This window comes from Saccostrea echinata, unplaced genomic scaffold (genome assembly GCF_033153115.1).
Source record: "Saccostrea echinata isolate AGI-Se365-2 ecotype Australia unplaced genomic scaffold, CSIRO_AGI_Sech_v1 ptg000064l, whole genome shotgun sequence".
NCBI lineage: Eukaryota > Metazoa > Mollusca > Bivalvia > Ostreida > Ostreidae > Saccostrea > Saccostrea echinata.
Window position 1 is genome coordinate 6,149,208 of NW_026889813.1, and position 12,533 is coordinate 6,161,740.

Consider the following 12,533-nt stretch of genomic DNA (forward strand, 5'->3'; position numbering starts at 1 on the left):
TGAATACCAACAACTTTGACCTTGACCTTGACGTTTTACTTACTTTTAAAAAACTTTAACCCTCACTATAACATTTGAACAGTTGCAGCTAGGGCTTTCAAATTTCACAGGTATATTCCAAGAGACAAGACCTTTCTTTGGGTACCAACGTTTTTTTATCTTTTGGCCTTAGATTTTGACTTGCATCTGAGAAACTTTAACCTTCACCATAAGCTGCCATATGGGGGCATCAGTGTTTCACAAACACATCTTGTTTTATTTTTGTATCTTTACAACAAATTGCAGAGTGTCATGTCTCTTAGATCAGGGTTCTCCACAAGGGTTTTTTCCATGGCGGCCTTCCATGGTTCAATTTATGTGCACCATTGTTAAAAGAGCTGCACCATGGTTAAAATCAGCAGCTGCCATGATTAAATTTTATTGCATTTCAGTATTGACACCTTATTATTAATTACCTGAGCAGTTAATTGTGTTTATACTATGATTGGCATTTACCTCAAGAGCAAGCAGACTATACATGCTAAACAAACAGGGTCGTTGACCTGCATACCGTGAAGCGTGACAATTGAGAGTCAATCTGAATCAGCAGATGATCAATATCTTGAGAGTTAATTTTCCTGTACACATGTAATTTCGGGAAACTCCAACATGTTCACTATATAGTAATGTTCAGATTTACAACCCGTAAAGATAACAGCGCACAGTAATGTAATAATGTCTAATAATCGACAAGCAATTAAATCAGTTTCTGTGGCCAAAAAGAATTCACCCTTTCAAAATTTCCTATCCCTTGTATTTAATTAATTCCTCTTGCTCCATTTTTAATGTTGATTTTATTATTTTTCTGATAAAATGGACACGAAAGCCAATCACCACGTCCAAGTCTTGGAGTTACCTCCCGTTTTCACTTTCGGGCAGCTTCCTCCATGGTTAAATTCTGAAATGTAGTCAAGAGAACCCTGCTTAGGTAACAATTTTATAGTCTAAAGAATAAACATAATTAGTGTTTTGAAGTTTTATTAGGCTGTAGCATTGCAAATCTTTTCCATAAAAAAATACAACAAACAAATCTGCAGATGGGCATTTGTGTGTGTATCAAGGTTGACATGATTTTCTTGCAGTATAAACTTTTTATGATATTATTAAACAATATTTGCTGTGGCGGGGCACATTATTTTTTTTTTTTTTTGGGGGGGGGGGGTTCTAAGTTGTTCTCCTCATTGACCATGCAAGTCAGTTAAAGAAAGAAGTGTTTTGACCCTAAAGTCAAAGCATTAAGTAGCAAACCACTAAAGGTTTTATGCAAACATACCAAAGTTGTGTCAAATTTTTTAAATATAATGGACCCGGTGGTTAGTTTGGGGATAAAATTCGGGCTTATAGTACAAATGAAATGGGTTCAATCTATATTACAAAAGAGTTCAAAATATTTCATAAAGATATACTAAGAGGAAGAAAAATATTAATTTTTTAGAAATTGTTTTATGTTCAGCAGGTCAAATCCACTCAGATGAGCATCATGGCCCTTGGTCCTCATAGCTGCAGCTGATAAGAGATATCAAAGAAGATATAAAGAAAAGCAAGTTAGTGCATCAATTACAGTTGTGTATAGGAAGAATCTCTAAAAATCTTTTCAAGAACAACTGCGACAGAAAAGATGAAACTTGGGATAGCTAGATTATAAATTGTTCAAATCATTGCCCCCTTGGGTAGAGTGGGACCACAATAGGGAATCAAAGTTTTACATTGAAATATTGCTAGGAAAAAATCATTAAAAATCTTCTTCTCAAGAACCACTGGGCCAGAAAAAAATGAAACTTATGACTGGAAGCTTCTGGGGGGTAGTGTAGATTCTAAATTGCTCAAAAATTATGACACCCTGGGTTAGGGTGGGGTCACAATAAGTATTACAGGGGGGGGGGGACAGGATCTGGTGAGGAAAAGTAGGGCCAAAGTTTCTCAGGTGAGGGTTGTGGCCCATGGGCCTCTTGTACTATGTTTTGTATACATACCTTAATAATGAGCAACTTCATTTCTTGCATTACAGTGTACATGTCAGTTTGTGGAATGACTTTTTTAGAGGCATTGAAGAGAATTAATGCATGGATGTTCAATATAAAAGGAGATGGGCGAACATAGCGTGCAGAAAGCCTATAGCTTCAGATAATGTACAAATCATGTTCAGTTTGTGAATTCGGTATTTAGAGTAATGTTCTCACTATTGAAATATACCAAATTGTGATAAACAAAACTTTTCTCAGGAAAATTTTCTTGGCAAATTCATTCTTTTATTAAAAAATGATGTACGTGGTATTTGTGGGGTTCGATCAACCCTATAGCAATAAAAATCCTGAGTATCATTTTCTTTCGAGACTAGCACGCTAACCAGTGCGCGTACTAGACTATACACAAGTCCTGAAGAATAGTGGCATTTAAATCATGTTTGTGATATAACCCTTGACTTAATGGACCTCAAGTACTTCTCAAAAAGATGTGAATGACATGTCATAAAAGTATATTTTTAAGGTATAGTGGGTCTTTGCTCCATATTTTTGGAAACCAAGAAATGTATATTTTTATGCAAACTTCGAGGATTAACTTTAAAAAAAAATGGAGCAAAAACCCACTCATATCGAAAAATAGTATTATAGAATTGAATGAGAAAATGACTCTTTTTTGCCCTCTTTAGTGTGTGTACAATATTTCATAAGCAAATAATTTCAATCTTTGAGTTTTTTAGCAAATTGTAGAAATTTTATATAAAGTATAATTTAATGTTAGATGAAATATTGAGGAAAGTTTTGATATAATTGAGATTTAATTTTTCACCTTCATGTTTGTCACACTATAGGCTTTTCCCTCGTCTTGTTAACCCATCTTCTTAATATTCAGTGCAATCAGTGACCTATATACTAATCAAAATAAATCATACTTCATCAATTTTGAAAATCAGAGATAAAGGAAGGAAGATGGAGTATTTTGAAATGGAAAAAAAAAATTTTTTTTTGGTATCAAAATTTATAATCATGATTGTTTCATTATTGATCTCCTGACAAGAAGACATGCTAAAACAGCTTTTGTTGAAGATATATCACTAACAATATTTAAATGGTTAAATGTTAGATACTATGTATGAGTATTTATATCAGTTTCCTTATTTTTATTTATTTATTTATTATTATTATTATTTCGGGGTGGGGTGGGGGTACATCTTATTGGGCTTATGTATGATGGACCGAAGAATCTGGAGGTCGAGACGTCTGGCTTCCGCTTTGAGTACGATTAGACTGGACGCCGTTTTCTTTGTTTACTTTCAAAATGGCGGACCAAATGTCGAGTGATACATCAACTAGTGCTTCATGTGACTTAGCATCACCCCCAAACCGTTCGAGGAAAAAAAGAGGTGGATGCTTATCGAAGGATGATGGAGCTAAAAAGAAAAAACAAAGTTCCAGATCTTCGGACACTGATTATAACTGGGAATCAAAGTCGCACAAAAGGAAAACACATGTATCAAGTTGGACAAAAGAAAGGGCTGAGACATATGGATTGTTTTATGAAAAGAAAGCATCGAATTTTTCAGAATTTTATGATCTTTTTAGTTCCTGCAAGGGTAAAAGCAGATATGGCTTTATCTATCCGTTAGAGGGTGAAGAAAAAAAATTGTTGGAATCTTTGGTGGAGCAGACCGATAAAATGATAGAGAAACACGGAGTTGAAATGGAGACGGGCTGGGAATGGACAGTAGCTGCAGATTGGCCCTTTGTTTGGACGAAGTGCTGTGATGCAGTCAGGGTTTTGAATGAGTCTTGCAGACCTGCAGTTTATTCTGGGTGAGTTCAACTAGTTACACAGATATAAGTAAATTATTTAATAAGTTATTGGATAATAATTTGATTTTGTTTGTATTCTAGCCTCTGATTGGTTAATAGCCAAAAAGGAACACAATTATTTCTGTATAACCTGGTTTGGTATGGGGACCCCCCCCCCCCCCGACAGCCAGCTGAATCATCTGTATCAATACAATCCTCTCATTTCCAGTCCTCGGGATTCGTGGAAAATTCCAGATTTAATAAATGTACCTTTAACTTCAAGCAATAATTCAATCATGGCCAACATTTTTTGGGGGAGAAAATGCGCGATGACCTTTTGTAAAAAAAAAAGAATTGCACATTTCACTGTATTATAAAACAAAAATAAACAACATAGTGATACAATTAAAAACATTTTTTAAATATTATTATTTATTTATAAGATTTACAACTTTTTATTCATACATTGTTTATGAGTACCATATGTAATTTTTTGAAATTATAAAAAAAAAAATATGTGCTTCACTGTATAGTATGCATGCCCATAAGAGTGTAATTTAAATAATAATCATGGTAAATATCATAGTTTAACTCGGCAATTAGAAAAATTAATAAGGTTCTTCAGACAGTCTGAGTTTCCAGCTTTTAATTGATGGATGAATGGATTTTCCTCACTAGTAGGGAGCAAGAGAGCCGTGTCCTGGATTTAAAGATCTGAAATTGAAATGATCAAAACTTCCATCCTTTAAAATAACATGTGTAATCTAGTATGAATGAAATACATGGATTATCAGATCCTCTATTCTTTCTTTTACTCTTATTATAATATATGATTTTTTTTCTTAAAATCTCTATCATTATTGTAGTCATGTTCTAATATGCTAAATATAAATTTTATATTTTAAAATTCAGAAACTTTATTACCCTGTTTAGCTGCCTAAATTCAAGAAGTCTTCTAAAGGTACTGTCATGTTGCTCTGCACTTTTTCTTTCATTGCTGTTTTCCTAGCCACAGTGATACTACTGTATGAAATATATAAATTTGCAGGTAGAATGGCAAGCTTGTGCTCTCTGTTTTCCTGAAACAAAATGTGTTGTAAAATTGATGAAAATTTGCATAAAAATGAGAAAATTCGGAAATTGACATATTTTTTGTCCTTCCTGTGACCTTTGCGTATCCCATAGCTTAGAACCAATACTCATTTTGTGGCAGCGGTGACAAGAGGTTTTTATTGATAATCTGATGCATCATTCTAAAAGACACCCCAAACCAGGGGCCAAAGAACATTTTCGGAATCTCAGACACCCTACAGTTGACTTCAGACAGCGGACTTTTCACGTAAGGGAACATGTCAAAAAGTGAATAATATAAATAAATTTTGTAGTCTTGATTTATGTACTCGATAATCACATTTCATTCTTATTTGTATGATTAACACTACTCTACATTGTACAAGTGTATACATGCATGTGGTATTGAGGGAGAAGAGGTCTCCACCAACTTTTCCTAAAATAATGATTTGCCCCCTTTCCCGAGAGATTATTTGATTGTTTTATTCCAGTGGCATCATTTTCCCAACAACAAATAGAAACCAGGAATCTCCAAGAACTAAGAAAATGTAAAGGACTTGCATTTTGATATAGATACCTTAAAGGGTTTTAATCACGTATCTAAATTTCTTAAAAATGAAACACTATTATATTCATGAAACATATATAATTATCGTTTAATTATGCAATAATGTTGAAAACGGTCGTAATTAGACGATGAAACGCCTGTAATATAGGGTCCTCGAAGTGAAAATCTCCACTAATTAGATAGGGGTCACGTGGTACTGAAACGTCATAGGTGTCAATGGTCAATAGAACTCTTAAAGCTTATCGTAAGAAAAAATATATTGAATAGATTTTTACGCTAAATTAATAGAATACAAAGTATGGCCGGTTGAAATTTTGACATCGACTATATTCCTTTGGTTATTATAGACTGTCACATTTTAGGTATGAACATCTAGTAGAGAGAAATAACCAGAAAATATGCCGACAATTGGAGAGAGGTCACCAAAGACGAAGTCTTTGACAACTCGGGACTTCAACTAAATAGAACGAAATACTAAAGTTTAACTTCATAAACATTTATAAATATGAGAATTTTAAATTCTCTTCATTATTATTTTAATTAATTATAAATAAATAAATCCTGTATATCTTCTATCTGTTCTAGCAGTGAATATCATGTACTAGAAATGACTCTTCTTCAATGGCGCCGCACGCCATTACGAAGTTCACAACATTCCTGCTAATAGTATATTCTGTGTGACTTTTAAAAATTGCGTGTTTGTCATTTTTAATTTTTTTTAAAGTATCTTTCCTTAAAATTTTTTATAGGACAGAAAAAAAAAATTGTGATCGATCGGGCAAAAACGATTGTTCTGAATGGAGATAAACGCCATTGCATTTGCAGAGAAAGGCCCCCTTTCATCTCTCGACCAAGTCCAGGAAATGTGGGGGAAAAAAAATCTTCCTTAAACCTTTCTTGTGCACATTTGTGCACCATTAAGCCATAAATTATACCTTACAAGCTGTCAATTATTCAATTATTACTTAATTATTTTCTAACAGGTTTAACAGACACAACAAATGAGCCCTTTTGTATACACAATAAGTACTTCGCTTGGCCAGGATTGACACCTATGACGTCAGAGCAATGGCGCGTAACATCGGCGATCAAAATATGCATATTGAGAAATTCAAACTTTGAGTCGCTGAAACATCAAAAATATTAATTTTCTAGCAAAGATTTTCAAATATGTGATTTTAATAGCATGTAAACTTTGTCATATCAAAAAATTTTGAGACGTGATAAAAACCCTTTAACTATGAATTGCATAAATTATTAAACCAATATGAATTTAATTTTTTTGAATTAAATTCTAATTCAAATCTATCTAAAGAAAAATCAGCAAACCATATAGTTCAACATTCTTTTTAAAAAAAGTTTGGCAATTGACAGACAAATATTTTTTGTAAAAAATTGTTTTCTTAAATGTTTAAATTAGTGACCTTAAATGTTTAAATTAGTGACATTAAATAAAACAAATGACTTATGTATTCCCTTAACTAGCCATATGTTATTGGTAGAATTGAATTGTTAAATTCTATAAATCTAGTAATCCTACCCGAGGCACAATCAGAGATGGACACCTAATCCCTTAATTGACTTCTGTTTATATTTATTGACACTTAATCTTTCATCTACTTTAATTCTATTATATACATGCTGCTAAAATGTCATCATTCGCTCAATAATTGTTTAATACTTGATTTCTTAATACTTTTTGTTAATCCTTTATTTTACTCTTTCTTTGTTCAGTATGTATGTTTTGTTGTGAAAATTTATAGTCAGTTGGAATCAGACCTTCGGTGCTGATACATCCTAAACTCATGTAAAAGTATATTCCATGCTGATTCTATATAAAAGTACTAAAACTATAATGCGTGTTGGCTTATTGGAGGTTTTATGAATCTGGGTTCAACAATAAGAGGAAAACTCACGGTTGGCCCAGAATTAGAATTTGACGGACAAATTTTACGCTGTAAAACTGGTAATGCTGAAATGTTTTCATTATATTACTACTCAAATAAAAAAAAGTTAAAATTTGAATGTGTTTAAAGAAAAGGGTTTGAAAATACGGTATTACTTCGATAACTCTGAATGCAATTAAAATAACTTTCTCCTTTCTTATAAATAATTTTGAACAAAATTCCTTATGATGGTTAAGATCTTGCGTTTGTTTGTATGTTGTTTAACGTCCCTCTTGAGAATTTTTCACTCATATGGAGACGCCACCACTTGCCGGAGGAGAGCTGCAAATTTTGTCCCATACTCGGCACTTACGGAAATTGAGCAGTGAGGGTCCACGTCCCACAGTGGGATTCGAACCCGCGACGTAAGGATCAACTCCTTACTTTGCGACTCTAGAGCAAATGCTCTAACCACTGCACCACGCGGGCGACTAAGATCTTGTGTAAAGGTGATTTAAATGAAATTCAAAACTATAAGTTTTCTTTCATAATATGAAATAAACAATGCAATTCCATTTGGTTAATATTTTAATTTAAAAGTTTTAATTTAGATGACTCAGGCCAAAATAAAAAATACCTTTGTTTCCCCTAACGTGACCGACCCAATTAAAACGCGCCGACTGGAAAGTTTTTTTCATAAGATTATTCAAATATTTTTTTTTTTTAATGTTTATCAACTTCTATAAAATAAAATTCCATCAAATCTGTTTTTTATCAGAACGACTGATTTTGTTCTGTGATTTTCAAGCGTTCATTGGAATCAAAATAGCGCCTACAACATGTGGTCACGGAGGGTTAGTTTATGTTTTAAAAGAAAGGCAACGTATCAACCTTATGCCTTTATCATATTAGAATCCTGCACTCTTCAAAACAATTTTTTTTATAAAATATAATATCCAATAACTAATTGAAAGTGTTTGGGTTGTATTTACTAGCCTGTCTTAAAATTAAGGTACGTAGAGAGCATGCTTAGGCCTATAGGCCCTCCTCATGATACCCCTCATGAGCAGACAAGGGGCCCACCTTGTGAAAACACCAATCAATTTCATTGCATTTTATTTAATTTGAGTTCTGATCTTATACACAGCTCATCAATATTCCAATGTTTACTATTTGGGACCATAGGAGTTGTAAATAAGTCTGCATATTTCATCCTACTGAATAGAATTCAAATATGTCCTTTCTTCATGCCTTTTAATCATGGGTTAAACTTCGTAACATTGACATTGTGTATGACATGTTATCATTTTTATATATTGTTTGCCTCAATCAAATTTTTCCAAATAGATTTGAAATTATGATACAAGCTTCCTGAGACGTCCGTGTATTTTTCTTTAATAAGACCCTGGAAGATTGGTTTTTTCTTTGATTTGAATCCCTTTGATAATTGTTGGGACAACAAAATTTATTTCAACATTTGTCTGGTGAAGGACTCCAAATTTAGACGTGTACGCGGCACTTTAAGCCATAAGCAGTGAGGATTTTTTTGTGCCAGTATCTACTGCGTAACTGGACCTAAGTTTTTACTGTGCCATTCGAAGAACCGGTCTCAACGTCCCGCATTGGGATTTGAACCTCTAACTTAGAAATAGCTTCTTACTTCGAGACTCCAAAACGAAATGTTCTAGAAGTACTGCACAATTCGAAGCCCTTGAAAAAGTACAAAATACAAAGCAATGGAAGATGATAGTAGGTATAAAAAATTAAACACTGGTGCCCAGTCTTTGCGTACCCTAGAATCTTTTAAACAGATGTATTCGATTTCAACAAATTTACTCTGGCATGAGATATTTCGATTGAATAATAGTTGTGAATTAATTTACCTTAAATGTTGAGTTAAAACTGCATTTGTATGGTATTCTAGCTGTTTACAAATCAATTTCGTTTGTACTTAACTTATTTATAAAGATATCATTCTATTAGACTTTAAGAATATATTTTCAAAGCTGCTGTCAAAAAAAAAAAAAAAAAATTTACCTACCTACGTATACCTACCCATCTTGAGATTTTAGGGTCGGGTTAGGGGAAACAAAGATATTTTTAATGATGGCCTCAGGGATAAAGATTTATATTCTGTGAAGCATGGAATATAAATAAATAAAAATGTAAACTTTAAGATAGAAATTTCATGTGAATATGTTTATGTATAATATATTAATTATTTATACCCATTGAACAATCAATTTAGCATCGAAAATTTAAATGCTTACAAATTCAGATCAAATTTTTCGTGAAAAGTCAACGGTATGTTTTGAATGTGAAAATTTTGTTCGAGACTTCTCACCTTGGATTCATCTCGTATGTGCTTCCAAAGCGCTAATTTACAGTATATTGAGCGTGCGCGCGCATTCCAAAAAAAATTGTCGAAAAACACATACATGCAAACCCTCAAGGGTGTTGGGAAATAAAAATCGTTTATGTTAATATATAATTTAAAAAATACAACATATAAAAATGTTCATTACTCTTTATCTAAGTACAACACATTATAATTTTTCAGAAAAAGTTGGTTAGTCTTTGCTTCAAAACTTCCTGTTCAGAATGAAGAGCCATCTATGTACAAGCCACAAAGACCTGTCAATGAATTCATCATGATTTTCTCGGGCAATGATCATTTTGGCCGAACTTGGAACTAGAACTAGACTTATATTCATGTCATAAAAATTAGATAATTATAATTTTCATGCAGGTGGTTTCCTAGAGAAAAAAGGAAAATTGTTCAAACCTGAGAATCCTATTCTGTTGGAGAAGGAGTGGGGTGGGCTATAACTTACTTTCACATTTCAAATTTCATGAATACATTACCAAATTACAGTAATTTTAATATGCTACAATAAAATAATTGGTACAATCTAATTAAAATTAGACCACCCATTTGCTTTTAGTAAATCTGTTCGTCGCTCGTGACAAATACCTGGTATATATTATGAAGAGTGAGTTGAAAGTTCTAATTTAGATTTGATTGTGAAGTGTCAATCAACCTTTCAATGTACATTGTCCATTGTAAAAGTTTATGTTTGAAAAACGGTGACACCCCTAGCTCCTCCGATACTATGTGCCTGTATGAATCAGCAAAACCACTCAAAGTGCACTGTCACCATGCATAACCATTGTGAGCTTAATATTTAGAAAGGTATAATAACCAAGTCCTATCCTGGGGTCTTAATAGGGGTGCAACGATACACTAACCTCACGGTACGATACGTATCACGGTATTCAGTTCACGGTACGATACGTATCACGATACATGACAAGGTTTAAAAGTCTTTCAAGTTTGTCACCATATTTTTTTTTAAACTTGACAGGGTTATATAAAATGTTCATATTTTTTGATAAATAATTAAAATAAAATTTTGTTAACTTGAATTGGATTGTTGGGTACATCTTTGAGTTTTGACAATATTCTAAACCAATGATGAACATTTATAGGGAACTACGGGGACCTTTCCTTATAATCTTCCTTTTAAATTGGAATGAAAAAGGAAGACATTCATTCTTTAATTCCTTTTATTTACGTAGAAAACCAGTTGTCATATTTCTCGTGTTAACACGTTTTAGTCAACAAGACAGTGAATTTTCATCGAAATACACACGTGATGAAATATCGTATATTACCAAAGAATACGTTTAGATCTAAAGGGTTTATCATTTGTCTTAACATCTATAACTTATAACCACAGTAAGTCCTTCTCAGTGTTAAATCTGAGGTCTGTAAGATGCTGGAGATAAGTTTAACTTCTGTTAATGAGTTATCGGCGACCTCACGTTTTGCGCGGAAGCCATTTTGAAATTGTAAAAAAGGAAACAAAACGAACGATTCGGATAATTCTGGACCGATTGAACAAAACCGCGATATCAGTTTAGCGTATCTTGAATTGAACCGTGGAAAAATATACTGCGATATACCGACAAACGGTTTATCGTTGCACCCTTAGGTCTTAATGTTGGGTTCTGGACCGTTAATTTTAATTATTGGTAGATGGCTTATTGTTAAATCATAATCATACAAACTCTACCTGTTAAATATCAATGGTCAGAAAGATTTTCAAATATATACTAATTTAGAATTAGACAATATACTCGAGCATATTAAAGTCCGGCTTTCAGTACTTTCAGTACTTTGATTTTAATATTAATTTGATATAGATTAAGTTGTTAAGATAAAATTGATATTGTTTAATATGATATTTTTATTTAATTTTTAGCTCATCTGAGCCGAAGGCTCAAGTGAGCTTTTCTGATCACTTTTTGTCCGGCGTCTGTCTGTCTGTCTGTCTGTCCGTCTGTCTGTCTGTAAATTTTTAACATTTTCGACTTCTTCTCAAGAACCACTGGGCCAATTTCCACCGAACTTGCCACAAAGTATCCTTGGGTGAAGGGGATTCAAGTTTGTTCAAATGAAGGGCCATGCCCTCTTTCAAGGGGAGATAATAAAGAATTAGTGAAAAATTAATAAGCATCTTTTAAAAATCTTCTTCTCAAGAACCACAGGGCCAGGAAAGATGAAACTCATATGGAAGCATCCTCAGGTAGTGTAGATTCAAATTTGTTAAAATCATGACCCCTGGGGGTAGGGCGGGGCCACAAAGGAGGATCAAAGTTTTACATAGAAATATATAGGAAAAAATCTTTAAAAATCTTCTTCTCAAGTACAGCAAAGCCATGATGAGTCATATTTATATGGAAGCATCCTCAGGTAGTGTAGATTCAAGTTTGTTCAAATCATGACCCCCAGGGGTAGGGCGGGGCCACAATGGAGGATCAATGTTTTACATAGAAATATATAGGAAAAATTATTAAAAAACTTCTTCTCAGGAACAGCAAAGCCTGAAAGCCTGAAAATCATGTTTTGTCATTTTGATATGGAAGCATCCTCAAGTAGTGTAAATTCAATTTTGTTCAAATGATGACCCCCAGGGGTAGGGTGGGGCCCAATGGGGGATCGAAATTTTTACATAAGGAGATATATAAGAAAAAATATTTCTTCTCAAGAACAGAAAAGCTATGTGTAGTCATATTGATATGGAAGCATCCTTGTGTAGTGTAGATTCAAGTTTGTTCAAATGATGACCCCTGTGATAGGGAGGAGCCACAATGGGGGATCAAATTTTAATAAAGGAAAATATGGGAAATTTT

At 33.3% G+C, this 12,533-nt stretch overlaps 1 protein-coding gene across 1 annotated transcript in view; it reads left to right on the forward strand.

The window, feature by feature from the left end:
* Positions 1-3,318: 3,318 nt before the first annotated feature.
* LOC133175945 (uncharacterized) overlaps positions 3,319-12,533 on the forward strand; it is a 54,307-nt gene continuing 45,092 nt past the window's right edge. The window contains exon 1 of the mRNA XM_061311101.1: positions 3,319-3,833. Coding sequence (XP_061167085.1) covers positions 3,319-3,833 — 515 coding nt within the window. The remainder of the gene's footprint in view (positions 3,834-12,533) is intronic.